The sequence below is a fragment of the Salvelinus alpinus genome, chromosome 6 (genome assembly GCF_045679555.1).
Source record: "Salvelinus alpinus chromosome 6, SLU_Salpinus.1, whole genome shotgun sequence".
Lineage (NCBI taxonomy): Eukaryota > Metazoa > Chordata > Actinopteri > Salmoniformes > Salmonidae > Salvelinus > Salvelinus alpinus.
Genome location: NC_092091.1, coordinates 73,744,592 through 73,767,642, shown reverse-complemented (window position 1 = coordinate 73,767,642; position 23,051 = coordinate 73,744,592). Strand labels below are relative to the sequence as shown.

At 40.2% G+C, this 23,051-nt stretch overlaps 2 protein-coding genes across 2 annotated transcripts in view; one reads left to right on the top strand and one right to left on the bottom strand.

Moving 5' to 3' along the window:
* LOC139579332 (C-type lectin domain family 4 member M-like) overlaps window positions 1-23,051 on the top strand; it is a 403,007-nt gene that overhangs the window by 278,621 nt on the left and 101,335 nt on the right. The gene's annotated exons all lie outside the window — the stretch shown is intronic.
* LOC139577923 (C-type lectin domain family 12 member B-like) lies at window positions 7,384-9,178 on the bottom strand (the record flags this gene model as incomplete). Its single annotated transcript, XM_071405047.1, has 4 exons — window positions 8,924-9,178; window positions 8,107-8,208; window positions 7,661-7,828; window positions 7,384-7,541 (listed from the first exon to the last, which is right to left on the bottom strand). Coding segments are annotated over exons 1-4 (513 nt in total), but the record flags the coding sequence as incomplete, so codon positions are not given.

Below are 23,051 nucleotides of genomic sequence, written 5' to 3'. Positions count from 1 at the left end.
CCATGATGAGTGTGTGGGTATGTAGCAGACAGCATCCTCCAGGAAGAGACACAACAGCAGATAGACACCATGATGAGTGTGTGGGTATGTAGCAGACAGCAACCTCCAGGAAAAGACACAACAGCAGATAGACACCGTGATGAGTGTGTGGGTATGTAGCAGACAGCAACCTCCAGGAAGAGACACAACAGCAGATAGACACCATGATGAGTGTGTGGGTATGTAGCAGACAGCAACCTCCAGGAAGAGACACAACAGCAGATAGACACCATGATGAGTGTGTGGGTATGTAGCAGACAGCAACCTCCAGGAAGAGACACATAGCAGATAGACACCATGATGAGTGTGTGGATATGTAGCAGACAGCAACCTCCAGGAAGAGACACATAGCAGATAGACACCATGATGAGTGTGTGGATATGTAGCAGACAGCAACCTCCAGGAAGAGACACAACAGCAGATAGACACCATGATGAGTGTGTGGGTATGTAGCAGACAGCAACCTCCAGGAAGAGACACAACAGCAGATAGACACCATGATGAGTGTGTGGATATGTAGCAGACACTAACCTCCAGGAAGAGACACAACAGCAGATAGACACCATGATGAGTGTGTGGATATGTAGCAGACAGCAACCTCCAGGAAGAGACACAACAGCAGATAGACACCATGATGAGTGTGTGGGTATGTAGCAGACAGCAACCTCCAGCAAGAGACACAACAGCAGATAGACACCATGATGAGTGTGTGGGTATGTAGCAGACAGCATCCTCCAGGAAGAGACACAACAGCAGATAGACACCATGATGAGTGTGTGGGTATGTAGTAGACAGCAACCTCCAGGAAGAGACACAACAGCAGATAGACACCATGATGAGTGTGTGGGTATGTAGCAGACAGCAACCTCCAGGAAGAGACACAACAGCAGATATACACCATGATGAGTGTGTGGATATGTAGCAGACAGCAACCTCCAGGAAGAGACACAACAGCAGATAGACACCATGATGAGTGTGTGGATATGTAGCAGACAGCAACCTCCAGGAAGAGACACATAGCAGATAGACACCATGATGTGTGTGTGGATATGTAGCAGACAGCAACCTCCAGGAAGAGACACAACAGCAGATAGACACCATGATGAGTGTGTGGGTATGTAGCAGACAGCAACCTCCAGGAAGAGACAAATAGCAGATAGACACCATGATGAGTGTGTGGATATGTAACAGACAGCAACCTCCAGGAAGAGACACAACAGCAGATAGACACCATTATGAGTGTGTGGATATGTAGCAGACAGGTCCACTGGTGCATTGTGCTTGGTATTGCCATTGGCTTTTTCCATGTGTTGGTTATTGTATGTGTGTCCTTTTTTGCTTTCTGTGACCAGCTGTCTGACAATGTTTAAGCAATCCAATCACATTCAATCAGGAAGTTGGTAGACCTCAGAGGACATTGTCCCTTTATTACTTAATCTGGGCATTTGGTTTAATTCTTCTTTTTAAAGATATTTATGCTAGTAATTGATAATGAAAAAAAATCTAGAAAAAAGTTAAACCATAAACCCACATGTCAAATCAAATTAAATGTTTCTAATAAAACCAATGAAACATTTTACAGAGTACAATATGTCTACATCCTCTCCTCTAAATCTAAACACAATAATCATTTTTTTTCTCTTCCTCACTCTCTTATTTTTCTTCTTCCTCCTCTATGTCTCTCTGATGCTAAGGCTCTATCTCAATTAGTCTTTCCTAGATTCCTCTCCTATCTCCTCTCCTCCTATCTCAACCGTATTAGAGGAGAAGGTCCAAGGTCACTCCCCTAGGATTCTATTCTCCAATGTGTTTTGAGACACTGTCTGTAATACCACTATTTCACCTCTATGAGAGAGAGAGAGAAAGAGAGAGCGAGTGAGAGTGAGACAGAGAGAGAGGGGGGGGGGGTATAGGTGTGCTGGGGGGAGATATGATCACATATTTTTTTACTGTAGGTTATTGTTACACCGCTTTCTCACAGATCCAGTTATAATATTTGCAACAATTGTCATCATCCCATGTCTCTACAGGGTCATTTTATCCATAGTATATCTCAACACAGTCCTCCTGCCCACTATTATCAGGCTGTCCTGGCCCCCAGTACCTAAACAACACAGAGAACCAGACAGTCAGACACTGTGGTACAAACATCCTCCTCAATTATACACATGGTCCTATGTTTTTACAGTTATAAAGACACACTCTGTAAGATGATCATACCATTATCAAGAATGGGCCATCAACACATTCTTTTTTTTACTCTTTCAATTACTTTTTAATTTGTAAATATTACCTGGTTTCTATAATACTGTACATCTATAGTTCTCATTGAATGACATCGAAACATACTTTTTTTGGAACATGCTTGGAAGCAATATATCTTTGTGGTTTTTTATCTCCAATTAACAAGGTAAAATGTTAAAATCTCTCACCCTGTGGTCAGTGGGGTGCCGTCCACCCACTTCCAGTTCCCCTCAGTTACAGAGTCAGTCAGACCAATCCAGACCTTCAGGTGGAGGTGGCTAAGTGGCCAAAAACTTGCTCCACCTCTCTCTCTCTCTCTCTCTCTCTCTCTCTCTCTCTCTCTCTCTCTCTCTCTCTCTCTCTCTCTCTCTCTCTCTCTCTCTTCTCTCTCTCTCTCTCTCTCTCTCTCTCTCTCTCTCTCTCTCTCTCTCTCTCTCTCTCTCTCTCTCTCTCTCTCTCTCTCTCTCTCTCTCTCTCTCTCTCTCTCTCTCGCTCTCTCTCTCTCTCTCTCTCTCTCTCTCTCTCTCTCTCTCTCTCTCTCTCTCTCTCTCTCTCTCTCTCTCTCTCTCTCTCTCTCTCTCTCACTCACCTGTTCCTCTCTGCTGTTTATGATCACCAGGTCTGCTCCTCTCTCCAGACAGTCCTGTCTGCTCTCCTCCCAGGTTTTCTTCTCAGTAGAGAGGAAGTACAAACTGGAGTCAAAGTGTCTCCGTCCCTCCTGAAAATGCTGCTCTGTTGAAGAGCAAAGGTGAAAGCAGTGAGAAACTTAGCAAGTAAACCCATTGATATATAATTACTGTTGATTTTACATCTAATTTATCATAGTTTGATTCTCACCTATAACAAAAAGCTTTGCCTGAATATGGGCTCTCTTCAGTCAGATTGTTGTAGCTGGTGATGGGGTTCACCTTGGGGTCATCATAGGGGCTGCACCAAATGATTGATGTATTCTAATAATTGATTATGCTTATGTTGTATTAATAGAAGGGGAAGGGCTATAAGACCCCTCCCCCACTACATGTATAGGGTCCTGGACCACAGATTAGCAATATATTCATTATAAGGTTTAATATTGTTCCACAGTTCTTTTCTAGTCCCTGCCTCTTATAAGAAACGGTATGAGAGATGTGTGAGCTATTGCAGTCTAAACAGGGTGTCTGTGAAAAAGTGCCTCAAGGCTAAAAGAGATTCATAGACACAGAACCCTGCAGGGGAGTAAAAGAGATTAGAGACAAGTCAGACATACCACTGTAAGCCACACAGGAGTGGAAAATTACTGCTGAGCCCTTAGAAAACACTAGACTGTTGTTTTCTCCTACAAGTTTGTATAACTGTATATGTATGGGTTTGGTCTCGTGAGTAGAAGGTGTTTACGTAGGCAGTTACATCACGAGGGGTTGACTGCAAGCATATTAAAGCAACTTTTACCTTTTTTATTTTGCAGAACTTACTCGGAAACATTTGTGCTATGTTTCCGTTGTCAACTTCTGTCTGCAATTGCATTAATAAAGGTTAATGGATTTACTTGAAGATATTGTCTGATTGCTGATTTCACCAATAAGCCAATGATTGACAAGGAATAAGGAACCTACACCAACACTGGTCTGTAGCTGGACTCTCTTCAGTCCGGTTGTTGTAGCTGGTCTGTAGCTGGTCTCTCTTCAGTCAGGTTGTTGTATCTGGTCTGTAGCTGGTCTCTCTTCAGTCAGGTTGTTGTATCTGGTTTGTAACTGGTCTCTCTCTTCAGTCAGGTTGTTGTATCTGGTCTGTAACTGGTCTCTCTCTGCAGTTGCTTGGTTTTATAAAGGGAAAAACTCTGGAACCAGTTGTTACTTTTATTCTCAGAATATTTGATGTCTCTGTTGTCTACAAAGTATAAACACATAGTTACTAGATAAAACACCAGGTAAATAGGCCTAGTAAACAGCAAGTCTTACAAGTAGGTGATAAGCAACAGACTTTGACACATACTCACAGTTGACAGACAGGCCAGAAGAACACACAGCAACCCCAGAAACACTTCAGCAGCTAGGAAGGGTCTCTTCTCTGAGCTATCATAATCTGTTGACACATACAAGACACTTACATTTGTTTATGTCTGTGTGTGTCTGTTACCAGAGTGCTGGTCTCCTGGTCCATTATTCTTCTCTCCTGGTGCTGGTCTCACTGTCTTTCAGGGTGTCTGCACTGACGGAGATATCCACAATCCTCTCCTCCATCTCAACTCTGTCAAACTTTACATTCTTGTTCATATCTGGTTCAGCATAGATGACCTTTGACATGACCTTTCTACTATACATTAAGTCTCTGCTTCTAGAATTAATGTGGTCTTCCATCATGGCCGCCAGGACGCGTCGTATGTCAACTGCAAACCCTACATACGTTAAGTCTGGTTCTAGTGATATCTCTGTCTCTGAGTCAGCTGTGTGTCTCTGTCTATGTGACTAATGTAGGTGTTAACTCTAGAGAAGTATCAACAAAATGACATAGTAGTTATGGCTATGCTAATCCCAAAAAATAGAAGAAGTTTACATACTTTTGTGTGTACTTGTGTGTGTGTGTTTGCATGTGAGAGATTGTTACAGTGGTTATTGTTAACCATTTTCTGCAGCACAATATAAATCATTCCATGTCTCTACATGGTCATCTTGTCCAGAGTATATCTCAACACAGTCCTCCTGTCCAGGGAATGGGACTTGCTATTTGTGATGATGGACAGGACACTATCATACCAGGAAGATATAGATCATAGAGGGGAAGTGGAGAACAAAGGCTAGTTGTTAACATATATTAAATATCACATGTAACAGCCCCAAGATAATTCAGGGAGTTTCCAGAACTCCTCCTTCCTTTCACATTTCTGCTGATTTGGACGCTCTGTTTACTCCCAGATATACATCAACATGTTCAGGACGTCCAGGACTACAAACATGTGTCATTATAATGTCCATATAATAGATGTGACTCTACAAACTGCTCCAAGTGGATATTGAGGGTGGGTAGTCTCAACCAGTGAGGAGGAGATGGCGACATAATTTGCCACAGCCCTCTTCTCTCTTAATTAACCTGATTGGTCGAGGAGATTTTGAGTGAGAGCTATTTGAGCGACTGAAAAGATGCACTTCCCTCTTTTGGGACCCTTATAAGGGAACAACAGCCGAATATGAGCGTGTGATTTTAGATGTAACTTGACAACAAAGACTGACTGTCAAAAATGATTAAGTAACATCCTTTGATATCTCTACTACACTCATTGACTGGTGATAGAGTCAACTCCTATACAGTGTATGTGTCACACCCTGATCTGTTTCACCTGTCTTTGTGATTGTTTCCAAATCCCTCCAGGTGTCGCCCATCTTCCCCTTATCCCCTGTGTATTTATACCTGTGTTCTCTGTTTGTCCGTTGCCAGTTCGTCTTGTTTGTCAAGTCAACCAGCATTTTTCTCAGCTCCTGCTTTTCCCCAGTCTCTCTTTTTCTTACCCTCCTGGTTTTGACCCTTGCCTGTCCTGTCTCTGAGCCTGCCTGCCCGACTACTCTGCCTGTCCTGACCCTGAGCCAGCCTGCCGTCCTGTACTTTTGCCCCACCTCTGGATTACCAACCTCTGCCTGACCTGATCCTGAGCCTGCCTGCCGTCTGTACCTTTGCCCCTATACTCTGGATATTTGACCCCTGCCTGCCTTAACCTGTCGTTGCCTGCCCCTGTTGCTATAATAAACAGTTTTACTATGCAGTCTGCATCTGGGTCTTAGCTTGATTCCTGATAGTATGTAATGGGGGTTTGGTACTGTTGAGAATGTTTGCACCAGGCCTAAATTGGAGCATGTAAATATCTGTAGAAGACATTTGAATTGAGAAATATTTGTATGCACAAAGTCAAATGTCCTAACTTCATGTTGTATCTGATGATGTGTGAAACATAACTACTGGTACACAGGAAGTTACAAACAGGAAAAAAGTTGGAATTTTATTAATATGATATTACAAACAAATACAACAATAGGTGCCTTTGCATGAGGGTGTGTGGGTTTAAGAGAGAGAAAGAGAGAGAGAGAGAGAGAATGAAGGAGGAAGATGTGTGCACTATAAGCTGCTGTACGTGTTACAGTATGTTGTCATGGTGATGTTAAATCACTTTCTCACAAATAAAGTTGATTTTCTTGTCACATGACAAGTCATTCCATGCCTCCAGATGATGGCGAACTTTGTTTATTTCAGCACAGTGCTCCATACCATGTTCTGCATAGCCACCACCATTATCAGGCTGTGGATCATACCAGTACCTACAGGGTTAAAAACAGTCAGATACCATGGTAAATACCAGTACCTACAGGGTTAACAACAGTCAGATATCATGGTTAATACCAGTACCTACAGGGTTAAAAACAGTCAGACGTCACATTTAGAACATCACAATCCTAAATAATTAAAAGAAAAGTTCAATCTTTAAGTTAACTTAGTTGACTGCTGCCATCAATGACAGTAACCTGCATAGAAAAAGGTTGAATGGAGCCTTATTTACATAATAGTCATCTCTCACCCTGTGGTCAGTGGGGTGCCGTCCACCCATTTCCAGGTCCCCTCATTAACAGAATCGGTCAGACCAATGAACACTCTCTTCTTGAGGTTGAAGAGAAATGTTTGTTGTTGAGAAACATAAATATATACATACTTATGTTTGTTCATATCTACCCCCTGCGCACCCATATCCTCTCTCTCTCTCTCTCTCTCTCTCTCTCTCTCTCTCTCTCTCTCTCTCTCTCTCTCTCTCTCTCTCTCTCTCTCTCTCTCTCTCTCTCTCTCTCTCTCTCTCTCTCTCTCTCTCTTAAACCCACACACCCTCATGCAAAGGCACCTATTGTTGTATTTGTTTGTAATATCATATTAATAAAAGTCCAACCTTTTTCCTGTTGTAACTTCCTGTGTACCAGTAGTTATGTTTCTCTCTCTCTCTCTCTCTCTCTCTCTCTCTCTCTCTCTCTCTCTCTCTCTCTCTCTCTCTCTCTCTCTCTCTCTCTCTCTCTCTCTCTCTCTCTCTCTCTCTCTCTCTCTCTCTCTCTCTCTCTCTCTCTCTCTCTCTCTCTCTCTCTCTCTCTCTCTCTTTCTCTCTCTCACCTGTTCCTTATCACTGTTTATGATCACCAGGTCTGCTCCTCTCTCCAGACAGTCCTCTCTGCTCTCATTCCAGGTTTTAGTCTCAGTAGACAGGAAGTACCAACTGGATTCAAATTTCTGCCAGCCTTCAGGACATGTTTGTTCTACAAGATGAACACATTAATTTCCTTCAACTAATCACACTGGATTCTTATTGAAAGAATACAGACACACGATAAAGTTAGTGGGATTAATGATACTTTATTGCTGTAGGTTTACTCACTGAGATTGGTAAGCCTCCCGCTAAGAAAATCTCTCTCAGTCTGTAGCTGGTCTCTCTCTTTAGTCAGGTTGTTGTAACTCGTCCATAGCTGGTCTCTCTCTTCAGTCAGGGTGTTGTAACTGGTCTGTAGCTGGTCTCTCTCTTCAGAATATTTGAAGCATCTGTTATCTGGAAAGTATTGATACATATAGCTAGTGGTGAAAACAGAATTTCTTACTACAACTGTTAAAAACAAACATGTCTAACAGAGGAGGAACTTAGTTACGCAAATAACAACACTCCCCACTGGTTGAATCAACGTTGTTTCAACATCATTTCAATGAAATTACATTTAACCAACGTGGAATAGGCATTGACTCGACAACTGTACTCAGTGTGTCATCTGAATTTAGGACGTTGTTGTGAAAGTCTGATATAGTGTAATGATTAGATAACAATACACTCACAGACTAGTCTCAGGGAGATGTTGAGAGTGACTTGTAGAACACACAGCATCCCAAAACTCACAGCAACCATCCTGTAGAGTGTTCTCCCTGAATCCGCAGGTCCTGAGGAGATACACACTGATGTGAGAACACACACAGACACATATACACAAACACACACACACACACACATAGACACACACACATACACACACACACGTACACATGAATGCATACACATGTATTCAAGCAAGCAAGCACGCAACGCACGTACACACACATACCAACACACTCATAAACACTCACATACAAGCACACACATACCACACACACTATCAGCAGCAAGAGTACCGTTTCTCACAGTTGCTTTAGAGGAAGTTCCTGTATCAGTATAACATGTTAGAATCATTAAAGGAGCAATCTGCAGTTGCTACATTAATATTAGTATATTTACCCATAGATTCTTAATAATAACGATTTAGAAATGCCTCCTGAGCTTTGTTCAACTGTCATACAAAACATACTTCTTTTTACTCCATTGTAATTGTAAACAAACACTGTTTGGCCTCAAAACATGGTTAAAACAACAATTTGGATCTTATGGATGGTCAGTCATTACACTAACACTCCAGCCCCATTCCTCAGATGTTTACCAAATCATTGGCAGGGTGACCGCGTTGGTCATGTTGGAAGTGCATATTGCCGCTTTAATGCTTCTAATTAAAGGTAAATCATATATTTTTGTAACTTTTCCAGTAAGACTTGCTATTAGCATTTTTCAGTGTTTGTGTAAGTCTTTGTCAATGTGGGTGTGTGATGGAGTTTTCTTAGTTCTTACCTGAGCGATTGGTCTCAGTCTTCACTCTCCTCATTGCTCTCTTCTGCTTTTCTTCAATAACCTGGTTGTTGATGTAGTCATCCATCTAAACTAACTGTGTGATTACCTTTCTAACTGACTCCTAATGGTAATATCTACTGTATGATTACCTTTCTAACTGACTCCTAATGGTAATATCTACTGTATGATTACCTTTCTAACAGACTCCTAATGGTAATATCTACTATATGATTATCTTTCTAACAGACTCCTAATGGTAATATCTACTGTATGATTACCTTTCTAACAGACTCCTAATGGTAATATCTACTGTATGATTACCTTTCTAACAGACTCCTAATGGTAATATCTACTGTATGATTACCTTTCTAACTGACTCCTAATGGTAATATCTACTGTATGATTACCTTTCTAACTGACTCCTAATGGTAATATCTACTGTATGATTACCTTTCTAACTGACTCCTAATGGTAATATCTACTGTATGATTACCTTTCTAACTGACTCCTAATGGTAATATCTACTGTATGATTACCTTTCTAACTGACTCCTAATGGTAATATCTACTGTATGATTACCTTTCTAACTGACTCCTAATGGTAATATCTACTGTATGATTACCTTTCTAACTGACTCCTAATGGTAATATCTACTGTATGTTTACCTTTCTAGCTGACTCCTAATGGTAATATCTACTGTGTGATTACCTTTCTAACTGACTCCTAATGGTAATATCTACTGTATGAATACCTTTCTAACTGACTCCTAATGGTAATATCTACTGTATGATTACCTTTCTACCTGACTCCTAATGGTAATATCTACTGTATGATTATCTTTCTAACAGACTCCTAATGGTAATATCTACTATATGATTATCTTTCTAACAGACTCCTAATGGTAATATCTACTGTATGATTATCTTTCTAACAGACTCCTAATGGTAATATCTACTATATGATTATCTTTCTAACAGACTCCTAATGGTAATATCTACTGTATGATTACCTTTCTAACAGACTCCTAATGGTAATATCTACTGTATGATTACCTTTCTAACAGACTCCTAATGGTAATATCTACTGTATGCTTACCTTTCTAACTGACTCCTAATGGTAATATCTACTGTATGATTACCTTTCTAACTGACTCCTAATGGTAATATCTACTGTATGATTACCTTTCTAACTGACTCCTAATGGTAATATCTACTGTATGATTACCTTTCTAACTGACTCCTAATGGTAATATCTACTGTATGATTACCTTTCTAACTGACTCCTAATGGTAATATCTACTGTATGATTACCTTTCTAACTGACTCCTAATGGTAATATCTACTGTATGATTACCTTTCTAACTGACTCCTAATGGTAATATCTACTGTATGTTTACCTTTCTAGCTGACTCCTAATGGTAATATCTACTGTGTGATTACCTTTCTAACTGACTCCTAATGGTAATATCTACTGTATGAATACCTTTCTAACTGACTCCTAATGGTAATATCTACTGTATGATTACCTTTCTACCTGACTCCTAATGGTAATATCTACTGTATGATTACCTTTCTAACTGACTCCTAATGGTAATATCTACTGTATATTACCTTTCTATCTGACTCCTAATGGTAATATCTACTGTATGATTACCTTTCTAACTGACTCCTAATGGTAATATCTACTGTATGATTACCTTTCTAACTGACTCCTAATGGTAATATCTACTGTGTGATTACCTTTCTAACTGACTCCTAATGGTAATATCTACTGTATGATTACCTTTCTAACTGACTCCTAATGGTAATATCTACTGTATGATTACCTTTCAAAAAGACTCCTAATGGTAATATCTACTGTATGATTACCTTTCTAACTGACTCCTAATGGTAATATCTACTGTATATTACCTTTCTAACTGACTCCTAATGGTAATATCTACTGTGTGATTACCTTTCTAACTGACTCCTAATGGTAATATCTACTGTGTGATTACCTTTCTAACTGACTCCTAATGGTAATATCTACTGTATGATGACCTTTCTAACTGACTCCTAATGGTAATATCTACTGTATGATTACCTTTCTAACTGACTCCTAATGGTAATATCTACTGTATATTACCTTTCTAACTGTCTCCTAATGGTAATATCTACTGTATGATTACCTTTCTAACTGACTCCTAATGGTAATATCTACTGTATGATTACCTTTCTAACTGACTCCTAATGGTAATATCTACTGTATGATTACCTTTCTAACTGACTCCTAATGGTAATATCTACTGTATGATTACCTTTCTAACTGACTCCTAATGGTAATATCTACTGTATGATTACCTTTCTAACTGACTCCTAATGGTAATATCTACTGTATGATTACCTTTCTAACAGACTCCTAATGGTAATATCTACTGTATGATTACCTTTCTAACTGACTCCTAATGGTAATATCTACTGTATGGTTACCTTTCTAACTGACTCCTAATGGTAATATCTACTGTATGATTACCTTTCTAACTGACTCCTAATGGTAATATCTACTGTATGATTACCTTTCTAACTGACTCCTAATGGTAATATCTACTGTATGATTACCTTTCTAACTGACTCCTAATGGTAATATCTACTGTATGATTACCTTTCTAACTGACTCCTAATGGTAATATCTACTGTATGATTACCTTTCTAACTGACTCCTAATGGTAATATCTACTGTATGATTACCTTTCTAACTGTCTCCTAATGGTAATATCTACTGTATGATTACCTTTCTAACTGACTCCTAATGGTAATATCTACTGTATGATTACCTTTCTAACTGACTCCTAATGGTAATATCTACTGTATGATTACCTTTCTAACTGACTCCTAATGGTAATATCTACTGTATATTACCTTTCTAACTGACTCCTAATGGTAATATCTACTGTATGATTACCTTTCTAACTGACTCCTAATGGTAATATCTACTGTATGATTACCTTTCTAACTGACTCCTAATGGTAATATCTACTGTATGATTACCTTTCTAACTGACTCCTAATGGTAATATCTACTGTATGATTACCTTTCTAACTGACTCCTAATGGTAATATCTACTGTATGATTACCTTTCTAACTGACTCCTAATGGTAATATCTACTGTATGATTACCTTTCTAACTGACTCCTAATGGTAATATCTACTGTATGATTACCTTTCTAACTGTCTCCTAATGGTAATATCTACTGTATGATTACCTTTCTAACTGACTCCTAATGGTAATATCTACTGTATGATTACCTTTCTAACTGACTCCTAATGGTAATATCTACTGTATGATTACCTTTCTAACTGACTCCTAATGGTAATATCTACTGTATATTACCTTTCTAACTGACTCCTAATGGTAATATCTACTGTATGATTACCTTTCTAACTGACTCCTAATGGTAATATCTACTGTATGATTACCTTTCTAACTGACTCCTAATGGTAATATCTACTGTATGATTACCTTTCTAACTGACTCCTAATGGTAATATCTACTGTATGATTACCTTTCTAACTGACTCCTAATGGTAATATCTACTGTATGATTCCCTTTCTAAATGACTCCTAATGGTAATATCTACTGTATGATTCCCTTTCTAACTGACTCCTAATGGTAATATCTACTGTATGATTCCCTTTCTAAATGACTCCTAATGGTAATATCTACTGTATGATTCCCTTTCTAACTGACTCCTAATGGTAATATCTACTGTATGATTACCTTTCTAACTGACTCCTAATGGTAATATCTACTGTATGATTACCTTTCTAACTGACTCCTAATGGTAATATCTACTGTATGATTACCTTTCTAACTGACTCCTAATGGTAATATCTACTGTATGATTACCTTTCTAACTGACTCCTAATGGTAATATCTACTGTATGATTCTAACTGTACTGACAAGTAGCTATGTAGTTGGTCTAATGTGCTTCTCCACCAGGTACCTCTCTGCTCTCTCTCTTTGGTCCACCGGGGTTTTCCTCTATCTTAATGAACCTGATTGGTTGAGGAGTTTTTGAGTGACAGCTGGTTGAACCACTGAAAAGATCCACTTCACTTCCCTGTTTTGGGACCAATATAGGGGAACAACAGTCAAATATGAGCATTTGATATTGTGCTTATATGTAACTTGACAACAAAGACTGACTGTCAAACGTTATTTAGTAACATGCTTTGAGATCCTTTGATATCTCTACTACACTCATTGATTGGTGATACAGTCAACTCCTATACAGTGTATGTAATGGTGGTTTGGTACTGTTGAGAATGTTTCCACCAGGCCTAAATTGGAGCATGTAAATATCTGTAGCAAGGTAAAATAATATATTAGAATTGGAAATGATGAAATGCACTGCATGCAGAGTGTGAACAAAGTCAAATGTACTAACTTCATGTTGACTCTGGTGATGTGTGAAACATAACTTCTGGTACACAGGAAGCTACAAACAGGAAATAAGTCGGCCTTTTATGAGTATGATACTACAAACAAATACAACAATAGGTGTGTGTGTGTTATTGAGTGTGTAGGTGTGTGGGAGAGAGACAAACAGAGAGACAGAGACAGAGAGAGAGAGACAGAGACAGAGAGACAGAGACAGACAGACAGAGACAGACAGAGACAGACAGACAGAGACAGACAGCGACAGACAGACAGAGAATGAAGGAGGAAGTTCTGTGCACTGTAGGCTGCTGTGTTTTACTGAATGTTGTCACGGTGATGTTAAACCACTTTCTCACAAATCCAGTTGAGTTTCCTGTCATATGACATGTCATTGGAGGACTCTGATCTTTGCGTGTCTCAACACAGTCTTCCTCCCCATTAGGACCTGCATTATCAGGCTGTGGGTCATACCAGTACCTTCTTTATCTGTTTGGTCATATCTGGCTCAGCATAGATGGCCTCAGACATCTCCAACAACGTACTGTGTTTACTGTCTAACAGGTCTGTGTTAAGTCTATTCAGGGTCTTGTGATATCATTACCTCTGCCCTGTTCCTGTCCCTTACTGTAAGTGAAATTGTTTTAACTGATGAGAAACTGTCAAATCAACACATCACTGGCCACATGACTTCCCCCACTTTAGCTTCTAAGCAAAACATGTTTGTTTTCCCCTTGTGCACATCCATTTGAAACATACATTATGATTCAAGATAGAATTCAAGTGATCATATATTTTAGCAGATAAAAGATTGGACTCAGTGAATTTGCACATAGATCATATAGCATTACTGAGGCTTTGACACCCCAGCCTTTAAACAGAGGTCACGTTATGTCTTGTACTCTGTGAGCAGCCACGTATTTCATCACATACATCACCAATGACCTGATGACATATAGGGGCCTTTATCTGTCTATGCTGTCTGTGTGTGACATCACTGTGAAGAGTTATTCAGAAGTGTTCTTGCATCTTTCTCAGACTTTTTAAAGGGGGATTGTGTGTGTGTGTGTGTGTGTGTGTGTGTGTGTGTGTGTGTGTGTGTGTGTGTGTGTGTGTGTGTGTGTGCGTGCGTGCGTGCGTGCGTGCGTGTGCCCTCAGTACTGTTAGTCTGTTATTCAACGCATTTCTATTGGCTAATAGCAGTAAAGCCACACTCAATGTTTCATCCAATAATGTTGTTTTATATATTTTTGATACATTAAGGGGTCTTAAATTTAAAAATCCAGTAGCTAAATGATCCTTGGTATGACCATCTTAAAACAATTCCATATTTTAGCTTAGAACCCCCCCATTTTTAGACAGGACTTATACTCTAGAAGGTTAATCTGTGGCTTTGTTCTTATGATAAAAGCCATGTATGTCAACAATTGAATCTGAAAAAATTTCTGGATGAAAACAATAATCCAAAAAACAACCATGAGCCTGTTGCAAATTCCATTACATGTTTATAATAAAAACTATTAATACAGGCAGGGGGGTGAACATTTCGTTTTTTACCTGAGCACTACACAGCTGGTTCAAATAGCCAACTCATCATCAAGTTTGATGATTAGAATCAGCTGTGTAGTGCTAGGGTAAAAAACTAAACATTCACCCAGGGGAGGGCCCCAGTACAGAGTTTTGGTAACCCTGCTCTATGGCTCTAACTCAATTTGTTTTTCATCGATTCCTCTCCTCGTAACTCCTCATCAGAGTGTTGTAACTGGTCTGTAGCTGGTCTCTCTCTTTAATCAGGGTGTTGTAGCTGGTCTGTAGCTGGTCTTTAGTCAGGGTGTTGTAGCTGGAATCTCTCTTTAATCAGGGTGTTGTAGCTGGTCTCTCTCCTTAATCAGGGTGTTGTAGCTGGTCTCTCTCCTTAATCAGGGTGTTGTAGCTGGTCTCTCTCTTTAAACAGGGTGTTGTAGCTGGTCTCTCTCTTTAAACAGGGTGTTGTAGCTGGTCTCTCTCTTTAAACAGGGTGTTGTAGCTGGTCTCTCTCCTTAGTCAGGGTGTTGTAACTGGTCTCTCTCTTCAAACAGGGTGTTGTAGCTGGTCTCTCTCTTTAAACAGGGTGTTGTAGCTGGTCTCTCTCCTTAATCAGGGTGTTGTAGCTGGTCTCTCTCTTTAAACAGGGTGTTGTAGCTGGCCTTTCTGCAGATGTGTTGTGGTGCTGATCTCACTGTTCCCCCAGTGTGTCTGCTATGATGTAGATATCCACAATCCTCTCTTCCATCTCACCTCTGTCAAACCTTCTTGGTCATATCTAGCTTGGTATAGATGGACTCAGACATTTTCAACAATGTTTTCTGACTATAGCTACAGTGACTTAAAGCAGGGTTTCCCAAACTCAGTCCTGGGGCCCCCCTTAGTGAACATTTAGTATTTCACCCTACACTACACAGCTGATTCAAATAACCAACTCACCATCAAGCTTTGATGATTAGAATCAGCTGTGTAGTGTTAGGGTAAAAAACTAAACGTTCACCCAGAGGAGGAAGTACAGAGTGTCTGAGTCTGAAGCTGACTGCTTTTACACCTGTTGTAGGTGGGGATTTGTGGAACAGAAACATGTCCTGGCTGGTTATACAGTAACATGTCCTGGCTGGTTATACAGTAACATGTCCTGGCTGGTTATACAGTAACATGTCCTGGCTGGTTATACAGTAACATGTCCTGGCTGGTTATACAGTAACAGTCCTGGCTGGTTATACAGTAACATGTCCTGGCTGGTTATACAGTAACATGTCCTGGCTGGTTATACAGTAACATGTCCTGGCTGGTTATACAGTAACATGTCCTGGCTGGTTATACAGTAACATGTCATGGCTGGTTATACAGTAACATGTCCTGGCTGGTTATACAGTAACATGTCCTGGCTGGTTATACAGTAACATGTCCTGGCTGGTTATACAGTAACATGTCCTGGCTGGTTATACATAAACAGTCCTGGCTGGTTATACAGTAACAGTCCTGGCTGGTTATACAGTAACATGTCCTGTCTGGTTATACAGTAACATGTCCTGGCTGGTTATACAGTAACATGTCCTGGCTGGATATACAGTAACATGTCCTGGCTGGTTATACAGTAACATGTCCTGGCTTGTTATACAGTAACATGTCCTGGCTGGTTATACAGTAACATGTCCTGTCTGGTTATACAGTAACATGTCCTGGCTGGTTTTACAGTAACATGTCCTGGCTGGTTATACAGTAACATGTCCTGGCTGGTTATACAGTAACATGTCCTGGCTGGTTATACAGTAACAGGTCCTGGCTGGTTATACAGTAACATGTCCTGGCTGGTTATACAGTAACATGTCATGGCTGGTTATACAGTAACATGTCATGGCTGGTTATACAGTAACATGTCCTGGCTGGTTATACAGTAACATGTCATGGCTGGTTACACAGTAACATGTCCTGGCTGGTTACACAGTAACATGTCCTGGCTGGTTACACAGTAACATGTCCTGGCTGGTTATACAGTAACATGTCCTGGCTGGTTATACAGTAACATGTCATGGCTGGTTATACAGTAACACGTCCTATCTGGTTAAACAGTAACATGTCATGACTGGTTATACAGTAACATGTCATGGCTCGTTATACAGTAACATGTCCTGAGCTGGTTATGCAGTAACATGTCCTGGCTGGTTATACAGTAACATGTTGGTGGCTGGTTATACAGTAACATGTCCTGGCTGGTTATACAGTGACATTATCCTGGCTGGGTATGCAGTGACATGTGGTGGCTGGTTATACAGTCATCCTGTCCTGGCTGGTTAAACCAGTGACATGTCCTGGCTGGTTATACAGTTTCATCGATCCTGGCTGGTTATACAGTAACATGTTCCTGGCTGGTTATACAGTAACATGTCCTGGCTGGTTATAGTTGGGACACTTTCTTCTTCTTTTCACCTTGTTATCTGATTCCTGAGTAACTTCCTGGTCTACTGGGGGAAGTTACACCCACATACATCAGACACTCACACCCTTTTATATGGACTCTTAATACTCTATATCACTGATTAACATATTGGATGTATTCATCTTAATAATGCCTCTGAGTGCTTAAAAACGTATGAATAACCAGACCTGGGTTTAAAAACTAGTTTAAATCTGTCATTAGGTGAAGGTTAGGGTTAAGGTAAGGGTCAGTTTTAGGTTTTGTCTATAATCTGTATGTCAATGGGATGCTGGTCAGAAAAGTCCCTCATGTTGGGTATAATACCTACTTTTATAAGTGTTTGTCTCCCCCTACTGGCTGTTTTCTACAAGCTCAGTTTCTTCCTTCTATTACTGTGACCTTGACCCATAGAGATAGATAGAGGACTCATCTGTATATATGTGCCATTATAGTGTCTGTGACAGTATGGACAGCACCACTGAGGCTACAACCCATAGTAAAACCCTCCCAGGTAACCTTGTCTACTTTAAAATGGTGGAAGGATGGTGGAAGACCTCAATGGAGCAGCCAATGCCTTTCTTTACAACATTTAGTTCATCATTTGGTATCACACCAGTCTTCAGACCATCATTAACATACAGTAGAGAGTTCCTAGAACAGCAGAGTTCTCACAGATCCAGTCCTCTGGATTGGAACACCCAAAGTCCCACCATTCTCCTTGGCCTCATAACCAGTAATGTACCATTGCACAGTTCTGACCTCCACCATCATTAGAATCTCCACTCCACCAATACCTGCAGTAGAATATAGAGTTAGACTGACCACTCTCTCAGAACCTAGAGTATGAACAACACAGAGTTAGACTGACCTCTCTCTCAGAACCTAGAGTATGAACAACACAGAGTTAGACTGACCTCTCTCAGAACCTAGAGTATGAACAACACAGAGTTAGACTGACCTCTCTCAGAACCTAGAGTATGAACAACACAGAGTTAGACTGACCTCTCTCTCAGAACCTAGAGTATGAACAACACAGAGTTAGACTGACCTCTCTCAGAACCTAAAGTATGAACAACACAGAGTTAGACTGACCTCTCTCTCAGAACCTAGAGTATGAACAACACAGAGTTAGACTGACCACTCTCTCAGAACCTAGAGTATGAACAACACAGAGTTAGACTGATCACTCTCTCAGAACCTAGAGTATGAACAACACAGAGTTAGACTGATCACTCTCTCAGAACCTAGAGTATGAACAACACAGAGTTAGACTGATCACTCTCTCAGAACCTAGAGTATGAACAACACAGAGTTAGACTGACCACTCTCTCAGAACCTAGAGTATGAACAACACAGAGTTAGACTGACCACTCTCTCAGAACCTAGAGTATGAACAACACAGAGTTAGACTGACAACTCTCTCAGAACCTAGAGTATGAACAACACAGAGTTAGACTGACCACTCTCTCAGAACCTAGAGTATGAACAACACAGAGTTAGACTGACCTCTCTCTCAGAACCTAGAGTATGAACAACACAGAGTTAGACTGACCACTCTCTCAGAACCTAGAGTATGAACATCACAGAGTTAGACTGACCACTCTCTCAGAACCTAGAGTATGAACATCACAGAGTTACACTGACCACTCTCTCAGAACCAAGAGTATGAACAACACAGAGTTACACTGACCACTCTCTCAGAACCAAGAGTATGAACAACAGAGTTACACTGACCACTCTCTCAGAACCAAGAGTATGAACAACAGAGTTAGACTGACCACTCTCTCAGAACCAAAAGAACAAACAACACAGAGTTAGACTGACCACTCTCTCAGAACCTAGCTTTTTATGGGTAGGGGGCAGCATTTTCACGTTTGGATGAAAAGCGTGCCCAGAATAAACGGCCTGCTACTCAGTCCCAGTTTCTAAAATATGCATATTATTAGTAGATTTGGATAGAAAACACTCTGAAGTTTCTAAAACTGTTTGAATGATGTCTGTGAGTATAACAGAACTCATATGGCAGGCAAAAACCAGAGAAAAAATCCAACCAGGAAGTGGGAAATCTGAGGTTGGTAGTTTTTCAACTCAGCCCCTATTGAAGATACAGTGTGATATGGGTCATGTTGCACTTCCTAAGGCTTCCACTAGATGTCAACAGTCTTTAGAACCTTGGCTGATGCTTCTACTGTGAAGTGGAGCTGAATGACAGGGGAATGAGTCAGAGGTCTGCCAGCAGCCACGGGCTGGTTATGCGCATTCACATGAGAGGTAGCTCCCGTTCCATTTGCGTTTCTGAAGACAAAGGAATTCTCCGGTTGGAACATTATTGAAGATTTATGTTAAAAACATCCTAAAGATTGATTCTATACTTAGTTTGACATGTTTCTACGACCTGTAATATAACTTTTTGACTTTTCGTCCGTACTTTCCGCTGGACTTGAACACGCGTCGTGAGTTTGGATTTGTTTACCAAACGCGCTAACAAAAGGAGGTATTTGGACATAAATTATTAACTTTATGGAACAAATCAAACATTTATTGTAGAACTGTGATTCCTGGGAGTGCATTCTGACGAAGATCATCAAAGGTAAGTGAATATTTATAATGCTATTTCTGACTTATGTTGACTCCAACATGGTGGATATCTTCTTGGGTTGTGTTGGGCTCTGAGCGCTGTACTCAGATTATAGCATGGTGTGCTTTTTCCGTAAAGTTTTTTTGAAATCTGACACAGCGGTTGCATTAGGGAGAAGCATATCTTTAAATCTGTGAATAACACTTGTATCTTTTATCAATGTTTATTATGAGTATTTCTGTGATTTGATGTGGCTCTGTGCAAATTCACGGGATGTTTTGGAGGCAAAGCCAAATGTAAACTGAGGTTTTTGGATATAAATATGAACTTGATCGAACAAAACATAGATGTATTGTGTAACATGTTGTCCCGGAAGTGTCATCTGATGAAGAAAATCAAAGGTTAATGATTAATTTTATCAATATTTCTGCTTTTTTTTGACTCCTCTCGTTGGTTGTAAAATCGCTGTATCGCTTTCCGTGACTAGTTGCTGACCTAACATAATGATATGTTCTGCTTTCGCCGAAAAGCTTTTTTGAAATAGGACACTGCGGTTGGTTTAACGAGAATTCTATCGTTAAAATGGTGTCTAATACTTGTATGTTTGAGAAAATGTAATTATGAGATTTCTGTTGATTGAATTTGGCGCCCTGCAATTTCATTGGCTGTTGGCGAGGGGTTCCGCTCGCGGAACAACACAGTTAGACTGACCACTCTCTCAGAACCTAGAGTATGAACAACACAGAGTTAGACTGACCTCACTCTCAGAACTTAGAGGATGAACAACACAGAGTTAGACTGACCACTCTCTCAGAAACTAGAGTAAGTACTTGGGGGGTCAGTGTTAGTATAGAGCAGTAGTCTCTTACCTTGGGGTGGTCAGTGTTATTATAGAGCAGTAGTATCTTACCTTGGGGTGGTCAGAGTTATTATAGATCAGTACTCTTACCTTGGGGTGGTCAGTGTTATTATAGATCAGTAGTCTCTTACCTTGGGGTGGTCAGTGTTATTATAGAGCAGTAGTCTCTTACCTTGGGGTGGTCAGTGTTATTATAGAGCAGTAGTCTCTTACCTTGGGGTGGTCAGTGTTATTATAGAGCAGTTGTCTCTACCCTTGGGGTGGTCAGTGTTATTATAGAGCAGTAGTCTCTTACCTTGGGGTGGTCATTGATATTATAGAGCAGTAGTCTCTTACCTTGGGGTGGTCAGTGTTATTATAGAGCAGTAGTCTCTTACCTTGGGGTGATTTAACCCCATTGATAAATGTCTGTTGTGACACAGAAAACAATGTTGTTAATACAAAGTATACTCTCTCTCTCTCTCTCTCTCTCTCTCTCTCTCTCTCTCTCTCTCTCTCTCTCTCTCTCTCTCTCTCTCTCTCTCTCTCTCTCTCTCTCATATATATTGATGGTTGGATACAGTACTGAATGGTTAGTGATATTTTCACCTGGTGGTTAAACTCAGAGATGAAGTCACCATAGCGGTTTCATCATTCCTCAATTCCTCCTCACATCCTCTTTCCTCCCCTAATTCTCAAAACACATTGGAGAATACAATCCTGGGGGAAGGACCTTGGACCTTCTCCTCTAATAGGGTTGAGTGTGTTTTACCTGAGTGCTGGTCTCCTGGTCCATTATTAGGAGCAGTGTCTGCTGTCTCTTCTCTCTTGGTGCTGGTCTCACCGTCTCTCAGGGTGTCTGCACTGACATAGATATATTAACAATCCTCTCCTCCATCTCACCTCTGTTAAACTTGACCTTCTTGTTCATATCTGGTTCAGCATAGATGACCTTTGACATCTTTAACAATACCTGGGTCTTTCTTTCTATGTAGGTCTACTATACATTAAGTCTCTGCTTCTAGAATTAATGTGGTGGTCTTCCAACATGGCCGCCAGGAGGCGTCGTACGTCAACTGAAGTATCAACAAAATGACACTGGTAGTTGTGGCAATGCTAATATAAAAAATATAACAAGTTTGCATACTTGTGTGCAAGTGTGTATGTGAGAGATTATTGCAGTGGTTATTGTTAAAATATTTTCTGCAGCACAATATAAATCATTCCATGTCTCTACATGGTCATCTGTCCAGAGTGTATCTCAACACAGTCCTCCTGTCCAGGGAATGGGACTTGCTATTTGTAATGATGGACAGGACACTATTATACCAAGAAGATATAGATCATAGAGGGGAAGTGGAGAACAAAGGCTAGTTGTTAACACATATTAAACTTCATATGTAACAGCCCCAAGATAATTCAGGGAGTTTCCATAACTCCCCCTTCCTTTCACCTTTCTGCTGATCTAGACCCTCTGTTTACTCCCAAATATACATCAACATGTTCAGGAGGTCCAGGACTACAAACATGGGTCATTATAATGTCCAGACAATAGATGTGACACTACAAACTGCTCCAAGTGGATATTGAGGGTGGGTAGTCTTAACCAGTGAGGAGGAGATGGCGACAGAAACGGACGCAGCTCTGTTCTCTCTAAATGAACCTGATTGGTCGAGGAGTTTTTGTTAGGAATTTCATGAATAAATGACTAAACGATGTATACATTTAACCCTGTTTTTCTATATTGATAAATAATGTTAGTTCATAAGGAAGAGGTTATGTAGCATGTATGGGGGAAGAAAGGGATGTCTGTGTGAGTCTAAAGAAAATTAAGTGGATCATTAACCTATGTTTGATCCGACTAAGCTATAACTCTGTGGAGATAAGGGAAGACAGCATAAGCCCCTCTAGGTTTTCCGTATCTGGGGGGGACTGGAACTGTCAGCTAAGTGGTAATAAACTATGGTGAGACTTCAGGAGATAATCCAGATATTGTGTGTAAGATATGTGCGTAAGTGTGTTGGAATGGACTTTTGATTAGCTTGTCCTTGTCGGAGAAGAGGAGGGACATTTAGAAAGCTATGACGCTGTTTGTGATATATAACCTAATGTACATGTTTTTTTTGGTCAGAGATCTCTCGAGAATAAATGCTATTGATTAATTTGGACACGGGTCTCTGTCTATTGTATGAAAATAAGAATCTTACAAATTCTTATAAACGGACAGAGTGTTTGCATTGTTACAATTAAATTGGTTAACGAACATTTAGGAAACTATTTCCTTCAACAGTTTTTGACTGAAGCTCGTTGAACCACTGAAAATAACAACTTAACTTCCCTCTTTTGAGA